Genomic DNA, 20,851 nt, shown 5'->3' on the forward strand with positions numbered 1-20,851 from the left:
GGTCAACTGATAAGGTGCCAACATCATTGCTGATACTTATGAAGTTATTTATATTAACTGTGGCTGTGCCAAGGACCCAAGGTATACAAGCTACATACATGGTACCTTATTTATGTGAACTTTCAGGACCTAATGCTGGAGGAACATGCTGAAATACTCAGCCAGGCCATTTTCAACTTTCAGAACAAAGCAGGGCTACAATCTGAACCCAAGTGTTCTAAAAAAAAGGCAACAAAGCTGTGACAATGCAAAAGAAAAATGAAGCTTAAATCCATATGCAATTCAACTGACCCTTGCTTAGAGATAGTGTACCAATTGTATTCCAGATAAAAGTTGAAACAACTATCCTCATTCAGGAAGTGAAAAACTAAACTCAGGAAACCAAATTCAATTTAGTCTAGTACTCTAGTGAGCCAAATATGCATGTTCTAACTCCTGTCAACCATCAATATAGCCATAATCAAGGAAGATGAACTCCAAACCACAAACATAGTCATCACAATCACAATCACGATCATAACAGATACAGAAGAACATCAGGTCGACAACTGGTCATAGTGGCTTACTGGGCTTACATCACAAGATATTAATTCAAGTACTCAACAAAGTACTGATAACCATTTCAGAGCATCAGCCCCACAACATGCTCCAACAAGGCAACAATCGAAGATTTAGCTTGACAATGATTAATTTGTCTCTGCTGGTAATGGCAATTTCCCACAAGCACAATCTGAAAAGTGAAAAGTACCAAGCGTACAAGTTATATTATTTTCATAGTTTTATATATGTATCTTTGTAAGATCAAACAGTAGCGATGTGCGATGCCTAAAGTTCAATCTTTATAAGAGATGTTATTGGAAGAACATACAAACAAAAAAAATCGTTCAGCAGCTTGTGCTTGATTAAAAGTCAACTACTTCCTAAGCACACCTTTGCCAATATCAAGGAGTGTTCATAACAGGTTGAACAGGCCAAGAAATTAGATTAGATGATATTGCAATGTCACATTCTCATTTTTTTAAAACAAAAGTATCATTTACTTCCAGAACCTATATGTGTACATATCAAAACAACTAAATTTTTACAAGGAAATAATGTCCTCTGCTGGCAATTGCAATTTGCTGCTAGTACAATCTGAAGATTCTGCCTAAAAGTTAAATTTGTTCCTAGGACCATTGATCAATATATAATACATATTTTTAAGATTAACCAGTAGGACTTGTTCATTACTAAAAAAAACAGATAGGAAAGTAATGTGCAAGCTAAAAAGGTTGGGTTTTCTGGCATGAACAAATCCTGCCAATACCAAGAATGGACGCTACCAACAGGTTGAACCTGATAAAAAATTAGTGACATAGAACTGTCACATCTTCACTTGTCTCAAGCATATGTATCATTTGTTTCCTTTCAACTAAATTTACAAATCAGTATCAGGACAGTGTATATAGGCTAGTTGTACCATGCATGCAGGATCAAAGGGCTAGAACCATACCTGGTGTGTAGAAACTCATGAAGGGTACAGCAGCATAGTGCATCTCAGGCTCGCTTAACGTCCTCGCGTCCTCTGAGTTGAGGTCAATAATGGAGATACCACAAGATGTGTCCATGAAGATGAAACGGACACCCTCAGCAAAAGCAATCACAATAGCTTCATCTAAAAGCTTGTCATCCGGGAACAGAGTCTGTAGCTCAATCGTCCTGTATTGCATCCATCCTTCAACTCCCTCTGCATTCACCTTCCTCGACCATAGGTAAAGGCTGGAGCCCTTGATGCCAGCGACCCCAAGCAAGCCGTCCTCAGTTGGCACGACAAAAATGTCATTCTCGCACGGTTCCGGAGGATCAATGACACACAAGCAATGCTTGTCCAAGTTGTACTTAAGGATCCTAGAACCCATCCCACTCCCAAGCATGAAGTAGACACAATCTCTAGCAAGTGCACCATGACTCCTCATGTTCACGAAGTCATAAACATCAATAGGAACAGAGACTGACATGCCCCAGGAACCCACTTGAGATGAATACACGCACGCATGTGCTGACCCTTCCAGACTGTCAATGTGGACGACATCATTGCACGCCCAGACGACGAGGAATGGTCCGGCGTGGCAGTCGCCGTGGTCACACCCGGGCACGGCGCAGAGCACGGCAACAGAGAAGGACTCGTACGGGATGCGGGGCAGGTCCAGCTCCTTCCGGTGACCAGTGATTGGGTTCCAGACAATGAATTTGCGGCTCTCCATGTTTTGAAAGAGAACACGCCCATGGCGACAGTCGCGGGAGACCCAGGAGCGACAGTTCAGCATCGGGTTGGGGAAGGGGGATGGTAATGTGGTGGGAATGAAGCGAGGGAGGGGATCCTCGCCACGGCGGTAAACGATGAAGAAGAGCCCAAGCAGCGGAGGGGTTCGGTGGAAGCGGCGGTACCGGCGGAGGAAGGCGGCGTCGGTGAGCAGGCGGCGCCAGGGCTTGCAGACGAGGGAGGCGCGGAAGAGGTACTGGGGCTCCTCCGGTGGGAGGCGGAGGATGATCTCTGCGATGGCGTCGTCGATCAACTCCGGCGGCGGCGGCGCCATGGAGATTGGCCGATTGGGGAATGAAGCGATGCCGAGAGAGCCGAGTTTCTGAGTGGGACGAGTGAAGCATAGCAGGCCTGGGCCCGGTTACTGCTACTAGGTAGCATTTGCTCATACAATTTAGGCCCTGTTTACTTTCCCATGAAATACAAAATGTCAACTACTTTAGGGTGTTTAGTTTCTTTTTTATCCTAAAAAATTCTAGGTTTTTATCTATCATTTTGCATAATGTACTAAACACCATGCAAATTTTTTGGCAAAAAGGTGGCTATTCTCCATTTTGCATTTTGGCCTCAAGAAGCCAAAAAAAAAAGGCCAAAAAAGCCTGAAGAAGCCATAATGAGAGCAATAAATTCTGTATTTTGGATGGACTAAACATAACCCTAAAAATTTTTGGCATTTTACATTTCATCTTGACATTTTTCATTCCATGGAGAACTGAACAGGCCCTTAGAATGATAAAATGTAAAATGCCAAAATTTTTAAGTTTATGTGTAGTTTCATCTAAAATGCCAAAATTTTCAGGGTTAGTTCAGGGTAGTTCCATCTAAATTTTGCCAAAATATTCATATAATATACCTATTTGTAGTCATAATTGGTGATATTATTCTCTATAAATTTACTAAAGTATAAAATAGTTTGACTCGGACCAAACCTAGAATTACACCCTTTCTGAAAATGGAGGGAGTACTTTGTATATTTGACAAGATTTTTAGTCTGAAACTTCATCTGAACATAAACCATGCACTTAGTTATTGCATGGCTCATTATAGATAGTATTTTTGACAGACAAAAACTATGAATGGATCTTGTAGGAACAAAAGATTCAATTGAATGATCAACAGGATTCACTCAGTCCTTTGGCGACGACATTTCAATCCAATGCAAGCTATGTTGTCTGCTCTGTCCACAGGATTGAGAGGTTGAAGATGGCAAAGCAGCTAACCTTGTAAAAGTTTTTTTTTAAAAAAAAAAGTCTAAAAGTTACAAGGTGTTTGGTTAGAGGAATTAGTTAGTCAATTGTCTACTCAATCGTTACCTTTTTGTTTGGTTTGTAGAATAGAATGTATTATCATTTAATTTCTCACAAGCTAAGGGGGTGTTTGGTTCGCCTAGCAGCTCCTAAAATTAGTTATATTTAATCACTTTTTACTCAAGCACTATGACTAAATGGGACTAAATGGCCTTTAGTCATCTCTAGTCACTTTAGAGTGACTGAAAGGGACTAAACCATTTAGGAGAGACTAAAGTTTAGGAGGCTAAATCAAATAAAACCTATATATATATGCACAACATGGCTCCTAATTTTTGTGTCGTTTCAATAAGACAGGCCCAACCATGCCAAACAAGGCCCGGAGAGAAAATCGCCAAGCCAAGTTTATCAGGACTAAGGATAAAAATGGTCGCAGCACTCGAATACGGAATTACAATACTGAAAACGAAAATGGTCGGAATGACCGGCGAATTGGTCATCCCTTTGGGGATGCCCTGACTCAAAATGAGGATGTCAAAATATCATGCATGTAGCGCAGTTTCAGCCAGACAATGTTGCAACTCTACCTACAGTACACCTCTTTCCTAAGGAATATAAGAGGGGTTGATTATTTGTCGACTGTTAATTTTCCATGTTTCAAGACTGCCTTCAGAATGAAGCAAGCTACAATAATTCTTTTGCATCTGCGCATATATATGCATCGTAGTGTTTTACAGGCATAATAGCTCCAGCAGTTCAAGAAAATAAAGTTTAACTGTAACCGGTGTGATACTGATAGATGACCAACTTTTTACTGAAAATCTTAATTGATTATTTGTGTTTTTCTAATTCCAGATGTATTCTTGAGAATCCTCGTTCCAAAATGAAAAATTAACTGAAGCACAGTAAGTTCTCACTGATAACAACCACAATTTATCTTCAGTCCAAAGTGGAACTATCAACCACCAATGAAAGGCAAACAGTGTCCTAACTAAAACTAATTAGACATGGTACATAGTCTTCAGGTCATTATAGGCATCCAGAACATATGAATCCAAAACTGGTCATGCTGGCTTACACTACCGAAAGTTAAAACTACCCAGCACTATATTGAACATTTCAAAGCATAAGCCCAACAAAATGCCGACACCACCAGATAGATGCCATTCTTCGTGTCACTGGGGCAATCTGCCATGATCATCATCGTTTCAGTGAGCCATTTTTATCCAAAGCCGCAAACCTGCAATGCAAGTGTGACCAAACAGAATTTAGGTAAGAGCAACAGTATTTAGTTGTGCATACCAATCTCAAATAGGTTACAACATGAGGCAGGTCTACTTATCATCGTCACTCTTAAGCTTCTGAATCTCCACTACAAACTACATTATTGTCATTTCTTACATGCAGATCAACCTAATCAGCACGGTCAATTGTATCCCTGCTAACTGTTGTAACTCAGCAAGTGCTCCAAAACCACAACTAGCATGCAGGATAGACATTCGAACAGCATAAACAATAACTTTTCAAGAATAACATGCATTCAAACAGCAGAAACAATAACTTTTCAAGATAACATGCAGATACATATGATTCGTGATTTGTTTTCCTTTTTTTTTAAAAAAAAGAGATGTTTCATCAGTAACTCTCATGATATAACTTAAGGAAAAAGGCTTCACATGAGTGTGGTCACCAGCCTTGATGCAATTCATAGTTTTCGCTATCCCTGACGTCGCTAACTGAAAATATCTACCCTTCTGTGCTAAACAACTGATCGATTTTCATTTCACATTTCTGGTTAGCTAGTAAGCTGGTGTATCAGCGAAATTCACAATCAGGTCGTCATCTAAAGTTTTGCAGGTTCCATGTTGTGCGACTGTATGCAACCTACATACATAGCACCTCTTTTCTATAATTCTATGAACTTTGAGGAGCTAATTCTCTGGACCATGCTGTGTAGCCAAATGTTCTAGAAAAAATAAAATTAAGCAACAAAGCTCTCAGTCTAAAAAAAGAAGCTTAAATCAGTATGCCATCCACCGACACTTGCTTACAAAAAGTGTACCAAGTATGTTCGGTTCAAAGTGACTTTCGCCAACCATCAATACAATAATAATCAAAGACGAACCCCGAATCTCAAACATAGTCATCGTCATTCATAAACAACCACAAAAAAAATATCTCTGCCAGTGATTTGCCCCTGCTGGTAATGACAATTTCCCATAAGCACAATCTGGAAAGTACCAAGCATGCAAGTTAAATTAGTTCCATAGCTTACTATAGGCATCTTTGTAATATGAAATAGTAGCAATGCCTAAAGTTTAATATGAAATAGTAGCTATGGAACTAATTTAATATGAAATAGTAGCAATGCCTAAATTAGTTCCATAGCTTACTATTTTTGGTATCAAACCATAGAACTTGTTCACACCAAATATATAATAGGACAGTAAAATAATGTGCAGGCTAAAAAGGCTGTTAAATTGGCTGAGCTAATGGTTGTTGGTTTAATTCAAAAGGTTGTGTTTTATAATGTGAGAAAATCTTGCGAATATCAAGATTGTTCCCCATAAATAGGTTCAACCTGATAAAAGTTCGTGTGATGTGGCATTGTCACATCTTCACTTATCTCAAGCATATTGTATCACTTATTTCCATTTCAACTAAAGTAAGAGCAATATGACACATGAGATGCTACCATGATGACATTACAATTGTACAATGTTTTAGCTGTGACAACATGAAACAGATTCAAGAAAAATGTAGAAGATCAACTTATCATCGTATGAACTGTAGCCGGTGAATGCCAACACTCCAAGCCATTATCATTTTTATTTAAAGATCAATCTACTCAGCAAGCTTGATTGTAAGTTTGTAACTCTGCTGTAATACCTGTTCCAAAACAACAACTGGCATTCAGGATGGATATTTGAAGGTCAGAATAAAATATAATGTTTCCAGATGCACTAAACATGCAATGGTTCTAAATATGTTTTAAAAAATAAAAGATAATTCAGTGGTAACTCTCATGATAATAAAACTAAGGAACAAGGGTTTCACATGAATGTGGACATCAACGTTGCTGCATGTCACAGTATTCAATACCCTTCTTGCCCCTAACTGAATATATTACTGATTCCTGATTGTGTTAAACAACAGCTTCTTTGCAATTTGCATTGCTGGTAAGTTAATTAGCAGGTATGACAAAGAAACTCACAATCAGGTCACAGATTCCATGCTGTGGCTGTGCCAAGGACCCAAGTGAAGGTATACAAGGACATACATGGTACCTTATTTTTTATGAACTTTCAGGACCTAATTCTAGAACATGCTGAAATACTCAGCCAAGGCCATTTTCATCTTTCAAAACAAGCGTGGCTACAAGCTACAGCCAAATGTTCTTAAAAAAAGGCAACAAATCAGTGCAATAGAAAAATGAAGCTTAAATCCATATGCAATCGACAAAACTCTTGCTTAGAGAAAGTGTACCAATTGTATTATTGTAGATAAAAGCTGAAACAACTATCCTCGTTTAGGACATGAAAACAAATGGCAATGTGACATAAAGCCGGAAAAATTGCCATTTCTGACTGTTTTCAGTGCATGGCATCATATCCCACTTTTGGGCAATTCCTCAAACTCTAGATCCAGGTTCGCCCTTTGGGTATTGAGGGTTATTCCAAGAAAGCAAGAAAATAATCAAATCAAACCAGACCTCCCCCCTATCCCCTCAAGGGGGCTACCTAGAAGTTGTTTTACACCAATGGCCTTCCCTCCCTGAGAGGAAATTTTATCTGTTTCTCCCATACTCCGCCAATAAAATCCCCAAAACACATACCGCAATCCTAGTATGGGCTAGGATTGCTTCCGGTTTCAAGCAAGCTTGACCCGAGAAGTGCCCTTAAAGCAAGGCAACCATATGCATATACCTATACGCAAGCCGGAGAGGATTGAGAAAAACTGATTGCGTTTAAACCCTCCTTTGGGAATCGATAAAAGTGATCAGTTAACTCAACCTTCTAACGAAAACTCTTTTGTCGACTACCCTTCCCCAAGAAGGAAATTCTATTCAAGGATTTTCATTTTGTTTCTCAAACAACACATGAGAGCTTCGTGTCATTTCATTAGAAGGAAAAAGAAAAAAAATGCAAAACAGGATGGCTAGAAAAAAACTTCGCAGCACATGCCACTCACACTACATACTGCAAAAAGTTAATAGATAATAAAACCCTGACCATAAACAACTTGCCATACTAGGCCACTAAGGGCTTGATCCAAGCGATCTCAGGAGAAGCTCCTGAAGAACAGAAGCATCCACCAAACACCACATAACGATTATTTGACGGAAGGGAATGGCGCCCCGAGCTAGCTCCCTTCCTTAGCGGCTGTCTGAGCAAAGCGAGGGATAGGCGCTCTTCCCCTTAGAAGAGGTTGTCTATAACGAGCAAAGCTAGTTAGTAAAGATGAGTGGAGCGAGCTATAATTGACCATAGGGAGATTATAGCGAGCGGAGTCTTCGAGCGCGTGCATGCGCATAATAAATACATGCACGTGTAGATAGATCGCACATGCATTTCTTCGAAGGAGAATCAAGTCCATAAACTCCTACTAAAAGTTCGCTATATCGAATGTTTTAACAAACCCTAATTGTAAAAAACAAACTCAAGAAATCAAACTCAGTTTAGTCTAAACCAAATATATATGTTCTAACTCCTGTCAACCATCAAGTAAGATGAACTCTAAACATCAGACATAGTAATCATGATCATGAAACTGGCCATAGTGGCTTACTGGCTTACATTACAAGATTATACTCAACAGAGTACTAATAACCTTCAAAGCATCAGCCCACAACATGGTCCAACAAGGCAACAACAGAGGATTTAGCTTGCCAACGATTCATTTGTCTTTGCTGGTAATGGCAATTTCCCGCAGGCACAATCTGAAAAGTACCAAGTGTAGAAGTTATACTATTTTCATAGCTTAATATATGCATGTTGAAAGATGAAATAGACAGGGGCAGATCTAGCACCATGGAGCCCCTCCCCCCCCCCCCCCCCAACCTCCCTCTCAAATTAGTACCCACAGAACCTCTCGGAAGGAGGGGCAAGAGATGGAAGACAATGAAAGATGCACCTCCTAACTTATTTTCCTACATCCGCCACTAGAAATACTGAAATAGTAGCATGAATAAAGTTTAATATTTATAAGAGACCTTATACAAACAAAAATATTGGTCAGCAGCTTGCGCTTGATTAAAAAAGTAAACTAATTCCTATTCACATCTTTGCCAATATCAAGGAGTGTTCATAACAGGTTGAACATGATTAGATGATACTGCACTGTCACATACATAGTTTTGAAAAGCGAAAGTATCATTTACTTCCGGAACGTATACATGTACATATCAGAACAACTGAATTTTTACAAGGAAATAATGTCCTCTGTGGCAATTGCAATTTGCTGCTATTACAATCTGAAGATTCTCATGCCTAAAAGTTTAAATCGTTGCTAGGACCATTGATAATATAGATTTTTTTAATCAAACAGTAGTACTTGATCCGCAAAAAAAATTAGTACTTATTCACACTAAGTGTCTAAAAGAATTGTAATGTAATGCGCAAGGTAAAAAGGTTGGGTTTTCTGCGTGAGAAAATCCTGCTAATATGAAGAATGGGTCCCTATCAACAGGTTGAACCTGATAAAAAAATTAGTGACATAGCATTGTCACATCTTCAGTTATCTCAAGCATATGCATATGTATCATTTATTTCCATTCAACTAAAATTACAAATCAGTATCAGGACAGTATATAGACTAGCTTTACCATGTAGGAGCAAAGGCTAGAATCATACCCAGTGTGTAGAAGCTCGTGAAGGGTACAACCACATAGTGGGTCCCAGGTTCGCTTACCGTCCTCGCCTGCTCTGAGTTGAGGTCAATAATGCAGATACCACTAGATGTGTCCAGGAAGATGGCACGGACACCCTCAGCAAAAGCAATCACAATAGCCTCATGTAAAAGCTTGACATCTGGTAACAGAGGCTGTAGCTCGATCACCCTGTATTGCGTCCATCCTTCAACCCCCTCTGCATTCACCTTCCTCGACCACAGGTAAAGGCTGGTACCCTTGATGGCGGCAACCCCAAGCAAACCATCCTCAGTTGGCACAATTAAAAAGCCCTTCTCGTTCGCTTCCGGGGTATCAATGACAGACAAGCCATGCTTGACCAAGTTATACTCAAGGATCCTATCACCCGTCCCAAGCATGAAGTAGACACCGTCTCCAGCAAGTGCAGCACGACTCTGGTTCATGAAATCAAAAAGACCTATGGGAACAGAAACCGACGTGCCCCAGGAACCCACTTGCGATGAGTACACGCACGCCCGCGCCAGGTGCCCCTCCGTGCCCTCAACATCATCAGTGCACACCCAGACGACGAGGAATGGGCCGCCGTGGCAGTCGAGGTGGTCGCACCCGGGCACGGCGCAGAGCAACGAAAGAGAGAAGGACTCGAACGGGATGCAGGGGTGGTCCAGCTCCCTCCGGACACCGGTGATTGGGTCCCAGACAATGAATCTGCCCCCCTTCATCTTTTGAAGGAGAACACGCCCATGGCGACAGTCGATGGCGACCCAGGGGCGGCAGCTCATCATAGGCTGGGGGAACGGGGAGGCTGATGTGGTGGGAACGAAGCGAGGGAGGGTTTCAGTTTGGACACGGTCGTTACCGATGAAGAAGAGCCCGAGCAGCGGAGGTGTTTTGTGGAAGCGGCGGTACCGGCGGAGGAAGGCGGCGTCGGTGAGGATGCGGCGCCAGGGCCTGCAGACGAGGGAGGCGCGGAACAGGCACTCGGGCTCGTCCGGTGGGAGGCGGAGGAGGATCTCTCCGATGGCGTCGTTGATCAACTCCGGCGGCGGGCGCCGCGGCGCCATGGAGCTGGTTGGCGGAGGCCTAGGGTTTGGGATGGGATTGGGAAGGAGGAGAGTCTCTGAGTGGCCTAGTGAAGCAGAGCAGCCCAGCCCAGCCCAGCCCACGGTGCTTGGTTCGATTGGGCCGTGCTGGGCCACCTTGTTCTGGTGCAGCCAGGTCACTTGTACGAGGAAGGGACATGGCTGCAGCAGATCCACCAAGTTACTGTTTTCTTCTAAAAAAACAAAGTTACTGTTTCTCAAAAAAAAAAGTTACTACACAGATGCAGTGAAATACATTTCGTCAAATTCATTGGTGCTAGCAAAGCTAATTCTTGGACAAGTGTTGAAAAAAAAAATCTTGGACAAGCCCTTTAAGATTATGATAGCGAGCAACGTACAGATGCAAATGCATTCTAGAATTCTACAAACAGAAAATTGAGCAGCATCGTCACTCCCACAGTATGCGACCAAAATGATGATCAACCTTGCATATAGTATCTATCTATACCTATATCACATATAAAACACAATCTCACTATAATATTTCTCTACAATTTCGTGAAGCCACGTTATCTCATGGTGCCATCAAAGTCACTAAGCTTAGTTATAAACTGCACTTCCACCAAATACCATCAAAATAATTGCTGCAAAACCATGGAGGAACCAAAGGGTCATGCAACATTTATATATCCATGGGCAACCTACGACTCAATAAATCAACATTTAACCACACTATTTCCACTCCACAATGCCATATATATTTTGCCTTGGCCATAAAGCCACCGTAGCTCCGCGCATATATACACTCAACTGCAGTATATATATATATATATATATATATATATATATATAACATAATTTAACCTCCTCGCCTCTAGCTCATGTGCCTGTTTGTCTACCATTGTGTAGAAGCAGAATTTAAGCTAACTGGGACCATGCAGCAGATGCCATCAATCCACATATATGAATTAGTATGCCTACTATTTCAAAAGTAGCGCCGCTGCACATGCATGCTTCCTCTTCCGCGTTGCTAGAGAATCATTTCCCTCCTCTAGAAAATATATTCTCAACAAAATCAAGGTCACAAAATTCTCATATTCTTCTATAGGACACTGCTAACCCTCTGTTTCGGTCTCACATAATCATTCGATTTCTTCAATTTGATTCTACATTTAGTTTCTCTCCCTACTGCTGCTTTAACATGATTACTCATTATTACTTCATTCCAATTATATTGAGCCTTTTCTGTTTGTAAAAAAATGATGGTTCATGTCCTATTGATAGTACTGGCACAATCATGAGTTTAGAGTATTAGAGGTTAAATCACTTCTGTTTGAACTTTGAATTTTGGTCATGTACTTACGTTTTCAGATAGAAAAATGCCATGTACTCATAGATTGTCTGAAATACACTAATCCTATATATATGATAAATGCCATTCAGATATATTCAAGGCACACACAGTTATATGTTGACCGACTTTTAAGGTTGATATATGGGGATTATGCTGATGCACTTCTGTGCCCATTTTCCTTTTGTACGTCATATGATGTGTCCACTATTGGTACTAAGTTCCTAAGCAACGGGTTATTCTTCTAGTTCCTCAAAATCCTATGCTATCCTTGATCCAGAATTGAAACTATTTTAAACAAAATCACTCAGGTTCATATTTCAGTCAAAAGAACTAAAATATACCATCCGCGTCAAGTTATTGCCAATCATCAATATATATAACACTAACAAAACTGAAATTTGACAATAAACCTGAAACGTGTCAAGATCACAACCAGAGAGGAAGAACATATGGTCTATAACTGGCCATGGTGGCTTACACTTCCATAATAAACTGCCGAACAGAGTACTAGACATGTAGAAGCAATTCAGCCCTGCTAGCTGCCAACCGAAGCCCACATAGATTGATGTTCAGTTCAGGTGCTACTTTGCCTCGCGTAACAATGATCATTAGTGCACCCCCGTTGGCTATGGCAATATGCTGCTAGGACAATCTGAAAATGTCATGCATACCGATTAAAAATGTTTCAGAGCTGAGATGTTTGAGATGAAATAGTGGAATACCAGTAGCATTTAAAAATAGAATAATGTACAAGCTAAAAGGCCATTAGTCTTATGAATCCTCAGTTCAATTCCAAAGGTTGGGTATAGGGGGTGTTAGCTTAAGAATAAGCATGTAAGATATCAAAATAATTGATCAACAATATCAGGTTTGTCAACATAAAAAGAGCTCCACTACTTCCTAGCATATCTTGCTGATTTCAAAGACTGTTTAACAATTCAAACCAAACAAAAAACAGATGCAAACTTCAGACAATGATATATTCTAGCATCGATCAAGTTTGCAGGATATTTACAATATGTGAATAATATTGCTTAGATTCCACTATATATATATATATATATATATATATATATATATATATATATATATATATATATATATATATATATATATATATATATATATATATATATATATATACAAATCAGAACTAAGAAAAATTACAAAATCCACACGATGCAGAGGATTACATATAAGGAAAGTGCTAGCAGAATACCTCGAGTCTGGAGTGTAGAAGGTCATGAACGGGAAGATCTTGAAGCATGCCATAGTCTCGCCAACCTTCTTCGCGCGGCTTGACTTGAGATCTATCGTGAAGACACCATCAACTGTGGCCACAAATATGATACCGAAGTCGTCTGCAGAACCAACCACTTGTACATCATACATCACACTGATGGGGATCGATTTGCAAAGCTCAATGTCAATGGTCCTGCGGTGTACCCATCCTGCTTCTGCAACTACATCTGGATCGACATTCCTCGACCACAGGCAAAGCCGCCTTGTGGCGCCTATGGTACCAAACCCCAACGAGCCATCCTCCATTGGCACGAGGAAAAAGTGCCCCAGGAATTTGTCTGCTGCTGGAGCTTGGAGGAAGCATATGCGATTATTGCCCAAGCTGTACCTCAGGATTTGGTCCCATGAACCAAAGGTTGAAACGAAGTAGATATCATTGCCGATGATCGTGCTCCAATTAGAGTCAACAACGAAACCAGAAAGAAGATCAGGTGATGTACTCCATGAACCAGCCTCCGATGAGTACAAGTGTACCCGCACGGATCTCCCAATAACGCCAGACTGCACCAAGACCGCGAAGAATGCGCCACCGCAGCACTCCAGGTGGTCGCAGCCATGCCCGTGCAATGCACAGAGCACCGCCACTGTGTATCTCGAACAGCGAGTAGGGAGCTTCGGCAGCCACTTCCGTTTGCCGGTAGCGGGTTCCCAGACAACAAGGACAAGGCACACGTCGTCTCTGGAGGCTTCAAAGAGAACGCGACCATGGCGGCAGTCAACGACGGACCAGCTGGCGGCGCAGCCATCGAACGCCTGCTTGGGGAACGGGGAGGGTGTGGTAGTGGCGACGAAGCCAGGTACAACGACGCCGTCGGCGCCTTCACCACGGGCGACGCGCCAGCGGTAGTGGAGGAAGCCGAGCAGCGGCGGAGTTCGTCGGTGGAAGGCGAGGTAGCGGCGGCGGAAGGCGGGGTCGCAGAGGAGGCGGCGCCACGGTTTGCAGGCGAGGGAGGCGCGCACGAGGATTGCGGGATCTTCCGGCGAGACGCGTAAGAGGATCTCCTCAACAAGCTCGGGCGTCAGATAGGGCGGCAGACGCGGCCCCGCCATGGCGCCCGGATTTGCGTGGGGAGCGCGGCCGAGTGGAGGGCTGGGGAGGGCGGCGCTCGGACGCGTGCGGCCGGGAGGACGACGACAGGTGTAGCGCTGCTGGGTTGGGCTCGGCCCACGAGTGGTGGGCGACGATTATTGGGGTCGGACTCGGCCCGATGGCGGTTTGGTTAGATGGGCCGTACGGGCCACAAACTAAAACAAGCAAGTGCTGGATTGATTGAGAGCGACACACAAGAAACGCGTATTTGGTTGCACGGCAAGGATGCTTAGGTCTGATATTTTGTATAATAAAGTTTGTAAAATGAATGAATTAGGTGGTTTATAAACACATGCAATTGATCTATCTATGATAATAAGAGGCATTTAATCTATATCTATAATAATAACAAAAAAAACAGTTGTTCATCCATAATTTGGAATGGTGCATTATAAAGCCAGTCTCAATGGAGGTTTCATTAGAGTTTCATGCACATTAAATATACTGATGTGGCGCTATATTAATGAAGAGAGAGATGATAAGAGTTTCATGAGAGTAGAGAGAGTTTCATCCCATGAAACTCCTATGCATTGTTTCCAAAATATGGATGTTTTGGAAACTATGTCATGAAACTTCCATTGAGGATGGCCTAATAGAGATATGCAATTGATCTATGATAGTAAGGCCAGTCTCAATGCATGTTTTATGAGAGTGTCATGCACATTAAATAGGGTGCCACATAAGCAAAAATTGCCGACTTGACAGGGTCATTAAATGAAGGAGTTTCATCATATGAGAGAGAAGTTTTGAAACTCCTGTGGCTCGGTTACCTAGTTTATAGCCTTGGTAATTGTGTCATGAAACTATGCATTGAGACTGGCCTAAGAGGCATTTAATCTATAAAAATAACAAAAAAAACAGTTGTTCATCCGTATGTATACCATGTGCTCTAGCTCGTAAAACAAATTGTAGAGCTAGTCATCACCCGCTCTAAAAATTCTAGAACTGGCTTCTCCCAAACAGGTGATTGTATTAATAGAACGCGGCGTGACGATTGAGGAGAGGAACAAGGGCAAGTCATTGCGTTTGAGCTGCTCCCATGTCAGAAGGGTTTGAGTGGCTTGCAGATTGCGCCTGCAAGTTTGTAGGAGACGACGGGGAGATGAACCATGCATGCATACCTGACGGGATGGAGGATCCAAGCCTCGCATACCTTCCTTGCTTGACATCGATAACGAAGGTGCCAGCATTGGTGCCCACCAAGACGGCACTGCATGGCACCCTCTGCAAAAACCAACAACATTTGCTTCCTTGATGCTACTATTGCCATGCATATTGTTGTCAGCAGGTGATATCATCTTCCGTGGATCCATGCATGACCCTGTACTTCTCCCACATCCTGCAACCCCCTCAGCCTCGTCCTCGACCAAAGGTAAAGTCTGGAACGCCTGGCGCTGGCGAGCCCAAGCATAGCAACCCCTCCTCAGTTTTCATGAGCTCAACACGTCATACGTTATCCATCCCAGCCAAGTCCGGCGAGTCAATCAGAGACAAACATTGCTTGAGCAGGTCTCATATTTGAGGATCTGGTCACCGGCCCAGACCCAGTAAGAACCGGAACAAGTAGACTTGGTCTCCGATAACGACGGTACGGCTCTGCTCGAAGCTAAGCTAGTGTCGATAGTCATGGAGGTTGTCCAAGTAAACGGGCGCGCCCCATGCATGCTCGGAGCTGCGAGATGCGACGAGTAGGCGTACGCGTACGCGTGCCACACTGTACTATGGATGCCCGGTCACACCCGCGCAGAGCACGAGGAAGGGGCCGGAGTGGTCGTCGCAGCCGGCGGCGGTGGCGGCGGCGCAGAGCACTGCGGCGGACCTCTTGGTGGGGACGTTGTTGGGCCAACGCAGCTCGTGCCGGTGATGGCGTCCCAGACGAGGCAGCCGAGGGCGCCGGCCGCGTCGTCGTCCGCCGGTGGCTGTACATGTCGGCGTTGGAGGAGGACGCGGCCATGGCGGCAGTCGCCAAGGGCAGTGGTCGAGTGGGACAGAGCAGAAGAGGGAGGCCGCTCCCGTGGTTGGGACGAACGAAGCAAGGGGTGCGCCCGGCGGTGTTCAAGTACTGGGATTCAGTTTGTACAAGGCATCACTGCTGTCTCAGTTCTTGATTGCTAATTTGGTTTCTGTCATCATGATCATCATTCGAGAACTGTCTCTCATGTTTTCTACAGTATATTTCAGCAAAGTTGAGTTGTACTAGTTGACAGAGCTACTTTGGACCTATAACAATCTTTTATCTTTTGGTTCTTAAAAATTGAATAGTCTAATGTGCTTCGGCAGATGAGTTTTTACAGACCCTTGGAACCGAAGAACACGGGATCTTTTTAAAAAAAAACAACAAGAATATTTCTATGAAGAACAGATAACCAGAATTTGGGAACGATAGCAAAGCATGGGCCATGCACACACAGATAACCATATCGGAGGTTGGATTTTGGAGAAGTCGGTATCTCCTCCAACTCAACTCATTCTGGAATGTCTAAGTCGCAATGGGCCATGCACACACTGAACTGCTGAACTCACTGTCGGCCTGCACATTCAACTTCTTGAGCCATTCCACACCTCGAGGCCCAATCTGAGAAATGAATACACCTAGGAGGTGGAGGCGTTGATAAGTTTTTTTTTTTACAAAGTTCACTTTTTCTTCACCTCCCCCCCCCCCCAAATTTTACGAAAGTCTACCTTTTCTCATTGAACTCCAAAATTAGGCAAATCACCCCCCTCAAATTTTTAAACCATGCCCTAGAGTCGTTTTATCTTTTTATTTTTTATTTATTTCGATTAAATCATAGTAAATCACAGGAAAATCATAAAATAGAGTATGAATTCATGACTAAGTTATACATAATTCAATGTGTATAAAATTTCTACTACACTTCAAGCATACAATAATTAGGTCATCATAAAATTTCATCAAAATTGGACCATAAAAACTGCAGTTATGAATTATTTCAATTAGTTACAGAAAAGCATATATCTAAATATACAACAAAAGATTTATACTAAACTATACTATATTATATATTCACTATGTAGATCTACTTATATGGAGTCCAACATCCAATTTATAATTTTTCTTTAATTTACTATGATTTTTCAAAGATTCAACCAAAATAAATGAAAAATAAAAAGACAAAACTGCCTTCAAAGCTGTTCTAGGAGGTAAACGCACAGTTTGAAAAAGTTAAGTGAGATGATTTATCCGATTTTAAAGTTCAGAGAAAAAAATAGACTTTTGTAAAAGTTGGTAGAGGAAAACTGGACTTTTTCCTCTCTCTATTTTCCTGCCTTGTGGGCTGTCTCCAATCTGAAGATCACAGCCCAACCACAATGCTTGTGGGCTAGCGTCTGATCGTTTACCCGTTGGGGCTGAATGACCTTTTATTTTGTATTGGGCCAACTTGATGACAATATGACATGGCACATGGTATGGTCGCATGGTTAAAGATGGCAATGGGGTCTAGATACCCGATTCCTCGTGGGGAATTCCTCTATTAGAGGACGGGGATAAGATCAATTTACTCCCCACGAGGATGTATTTGGTAGAAAATTAATCCCCGTCGGGTCTGGCGGGGACGGGGATGGGATTCGTCCCCCGTACCCGATCCCCGCAAACCCAACACGCTTAGAGTATGCAGTGTTTTTGCCACAACAATTTGGCCCACCAAGGCCCATCAGTGGCTTGAGTATATATAGAAACTTGTAACCCTAATCGCAGTTCTTGAATCCCCATCCCCACTGCCCCAGCCGCTCCCGCAGGCCGTAGCGGCTAAGCGCAGACGCCGCCCACGGCTTCTAGGCGCGACTCTTGCCGTCATCGGCGTCATGTGCGCGTCCTCACCTGTCAACGCTGCAAGCTCCTACGCCCTCCCTCGGCATGCAGCATCTTGAAGCCCCTAGGTCAGACCATCGCTAGTCGCACAGCTCGGGTTCGGAGATGGGGAGAACATGTCCCCCGTGACCTTTCATGGGGACGGAGATGGGGAAAATATTCCCCCGTAGGGACGGGGATGGGAAGACAATACTGGAGAATTTCCCGTTGCCATCTTGACGCATGGTCGACAACATCAACCACAGTTTATAGTTCTCGAGAGATTCTTATTATTTTGTGCTTTTAGACGGGTTCTTATTTTCTTCTGTGATGCGGATTTAAAATGATTTACTTATGGAGATTCTAACATGACCTATATATATATATATATACACACACACACACACACTAATACGTAGCATCACCTTTGTAGTCTTGTTTATTGAAATAATATACAATGACACAATTACATTATCCTGACGACACAATTATTCTTAACAACGACAAATTAACACACACAATGAGACCCACATTTGTGGAAGATACATCACATCCCTTAGTTACCACATGTTTATTTTTTAAACTTTATTAGTTACCACATGTTTGGGAGCACATATGCATGCTTCGTCTCTACTAAAAGAAGTTCTTGATGATAACACGAGTGCCGGGAAGCATTGTTGTTGTTGCTGCTGCTACTGCCTTATTAGGCCTCACTGAGCCTGTAACAAATAGCCCACATTTCTTTACCTTATTGGATGCTGCTAGGTTGCCACGTCCAATTCTCGATGCGCCTTCATATGCCCTACAGGCTGTACCAGTGACACGCTTCATGTCCATCCCGTAGTCAAATATGTCCCTGAACGGCCTGCTAGGCACGCCTAGCACGACGCGCCGGTGAGTACCTACGTGAAGGCCCTCCCATCCCCATGCATCTGCTGCATGCAGCTCCACCTCGAGCTCCGGCGGCGGCGGCTGCGGCGGCTGGTTTATGAAGTGCACGATGCTCTCCATGAGCTTCCTGCTCGTGGCGCGCAGCGGGCTGTAGAGGTGGAAGCCATGGTCCTCGCCCTCCGACTCCACCAGCGTCGCCGTCGCCGCTCTGCTGCCGGCGCGCGCGTAGTAGTCGCGGATGCGCGCGAACAGCTGGACACCGCGGTCCCGCAGCGTGTCCTTCCCGGCGACGGCCACCAGGACGCGGCGGCACGTCAGCGACGCGATCTCCTCGTCGGGAGGGTTCAGCCGCGGGTCCTCGTTGCCTGCCTGCCCCGCCGTCACGAACGGCCAGAGCCTGTCCACCCTGTACACCGGCAGCACGGCGGCGCCGTCGTCGGGGCCCGACTCGGAGGGCAGCCGCTCGGCGCCCCAGAAGTAGGGCTGGACGATGATCACCCCCTCGACGTCGACGCCGCCGCCGCCGTCGTCCCGGCGGCGGCTGGCGCGAACCGCCGTGTGGTACGCGATGTTCCCGCCGGCGCTGTCGCCGGCCAGGAACGTGCGGTGAGGGTCCGCGTGCTCCGCTAGCCACGGGTCGGCGAGGGACGCCGCCCACCGGAGCGCCGCAAACGCGTCGTCGTAGGCCGTGGGGATGGGGTGCTCCGGCGCCAGGCGGTAGTCCACCGACACCACGACCGCCCCGGAGCTCGCCGCCAGGGAGGTCGCGTAGCGGTGGTACGTCCGGCAGAAGGCGCTCTCCGTGCAGAAAGACCCGCCGTGGATGTACACGACGAGGGGAAGCTTCGTCGTCGTCCTCCTACTCCGGCCGCCGGACGTGGCTCGGCAGGGGAGGAACAGGCGTGCCGACACGCCGGTGCCGGCGTCGATGACCACGTCCCTGGTTGCCACCCCGCGGTTGGATGTCGGGTTCTCGGACGCTGCCACGAAAGGGCTGCACAGCAACCGCTCGACATGGCCGTCCTTGTATCGGAGTAGGAATGGGTACAGGTCAACGTCCACGTCGCCGACGACAACATTCACACACTTCTCGTTTGCATGCATGGCGACTTTGCAGGCTTTTTATTTGCTTTGTGTCTCTGGCCAGCTACTGGTTGGGTTTTTATAGGCTGGAGCCCTATTTCATTTCAGTCCGTCAGTTAACAACATATCACAAGTTGGTTCGTTTTTGAAATGGTCTTACACTTTTAGTTTTAGGGAAGAAATTTTTGGCCATTTATGTCTCTAAGCACCTTGGAGTGGCTTGTTAATTATCATGTAACATAACATATACTCCTATATATTCTAATGGTCACACATTAATGTATTAACAATAACAATATAGCTTGACGAATTCGACACTAACATATGCTCTTATTTCAATTTCTCGAGCTCATACACCTGTCAATATTACAATGGATACATTGTGCACCAGATTTTGTGTTTCTACTACATATGTGTCAAGTTCAAAAAAAAAGTTCAAATTATAAAATTATATTTTTTCTAAACTACTTTACATATATTTCCACCAAATAAGTGGTTTAGAGTACAAATAAAATATCACAAACTCAGTTGGTTAGTTCTCTCTCTCTCTCTCTCTCCAACCTATATCTATGTTCATAGAGGACGATGAATGCTTCCATGTATGTAAGGGTGTTTCAAAAAATAAAGTGTGCATGCCATGACTCGGTTGCCTGATGATACTTCCTCCATTCCAAATTATAAGGTATCATAAGAATTTTAGAGAGTCAAAGTATTTTAAATTTGACTAAATTTATATGATAAGATAATAATATTTATGATATTAACTAATTAAGTATCATTAGATTCTTTATTATTTATATTTTCATAGTATATTTATTTAATGTCACAGATCTTTATAAATTTTTCTATAATTTTTTGT

The 20,851-nt window shown here is 43.6% G+C and overlaps 4 protein-coding genes across 10 annotated transcripts; all 4 read right to left on the bottom strand.

The window, feature by feature from the left end:
* LOC8084296 lies at positions 298 to 2,641 on the bottom strand. Its single transcript, XM_002461334.2, has 2 exons — positions 1,493 to 2,641; positions 298 to 730 (listed from the first exon to the last, which is right to left on the bottom strand). Exons 1-2 carry the CDS (start codon positions 2,574 to 2,576, stop codon positions 687 to 689), a joined length of 1,128 nt encoding a protein of 375 aa, XP_002461379.2. The 5' UTR covers positions 2,577 to 2,641; the 3' UTR covers positions 298 to 686.
* Positions 4,441 to 10,507, bottom strand: LOC110433062. 7 transcript variants are annotated; one of them, XR_002450451.1, is made up of 4 exons: positions 9,402 to 10,507; positions 8,346 to 8,488; positions 6,322 to 6,438; positions 4,441 to 4,789 (listed from the first exon to the last, which is right to left on the bottom strand). XR_002450451.1 is itself a non-coding variant. In XM_021454670.1 (2 exons), exons 1-2 carry the CDS (start codon positions 10,480 to 10,482, stop codon positions 8,430 to 8,432), a joined length of 1,140 nt encoding a protein of 379 aa, XP_021310345.1. In that variant the 5' UTR covers positions 10,483 to 10,507; the 3' UTR covers positions 8,212 to 8,429. The 7 variants fall into 7 exon arrangements, 2 of the variants coding, with proteins under 2 accessions (XP_021310345.1, XP_021310346.1); XR_002450452.1 differs by lacking the exon at positions 6,322 to 6,438 and having other exon boundaries at positions 8,380 to 8,488; XR_002450450.1 differs by having other exon boundaries at positions 4,441 to 6,438; positions 8,380 to 8,488.
* LOC8059886 lies at positions 12,170 to 14,206 on the bottom strand. Its single transcript, XM_002461336.2, has 2 exons — positions 13,035 to 14,206; positions 12,170 to 12,467 (listed from the first exon to the last, which is right to left on the bottom strand). Exons 1-2 carry the CDS (start codon positions 14,165 to 14,167, stop codon positions 12,458 to 12,460), a joined length of 1,143 nt encoding a protein of 380 aa, XP_002461381.2. The 5' UTR covers positions 14,168 to 14,206; the 3' UTR covers positions 12,170 to 12,457.
* Positions 18,435 to 20,274, bottom strand: LOC8059887 (2-hydroxyisoflavanone dehydratase). Its single transcript, XM_002461337.2, has one exon. The coding sequence runs from the start codon at positions 20,011 to 20,013 to the stop codon at positions 18,652 to 18,654; it is 1,362 nt and encodes a 453-aa protein (XP_002461382.1). The 5' UTR covers positions 20,014 to 20,274; the 3' UTR covers positions 18,435 to 18,651.

The sequence above is a fragment of the Sorghum bicolor genome, chromosome 2 (genome assembly GCF_000003195.3).
Source record: "Sorghum bicolor cultivar BTx623 chromosome 2, Sorghum_bicolor_NCBIv3, whole genome shotgun sequence".
Lineage (NCBI taxonomy): Eukaryota > Viridiplantae > Streptophyta > Magnoliopsida > Poales > Poaceae > Sorghum > Sorghum bicolor.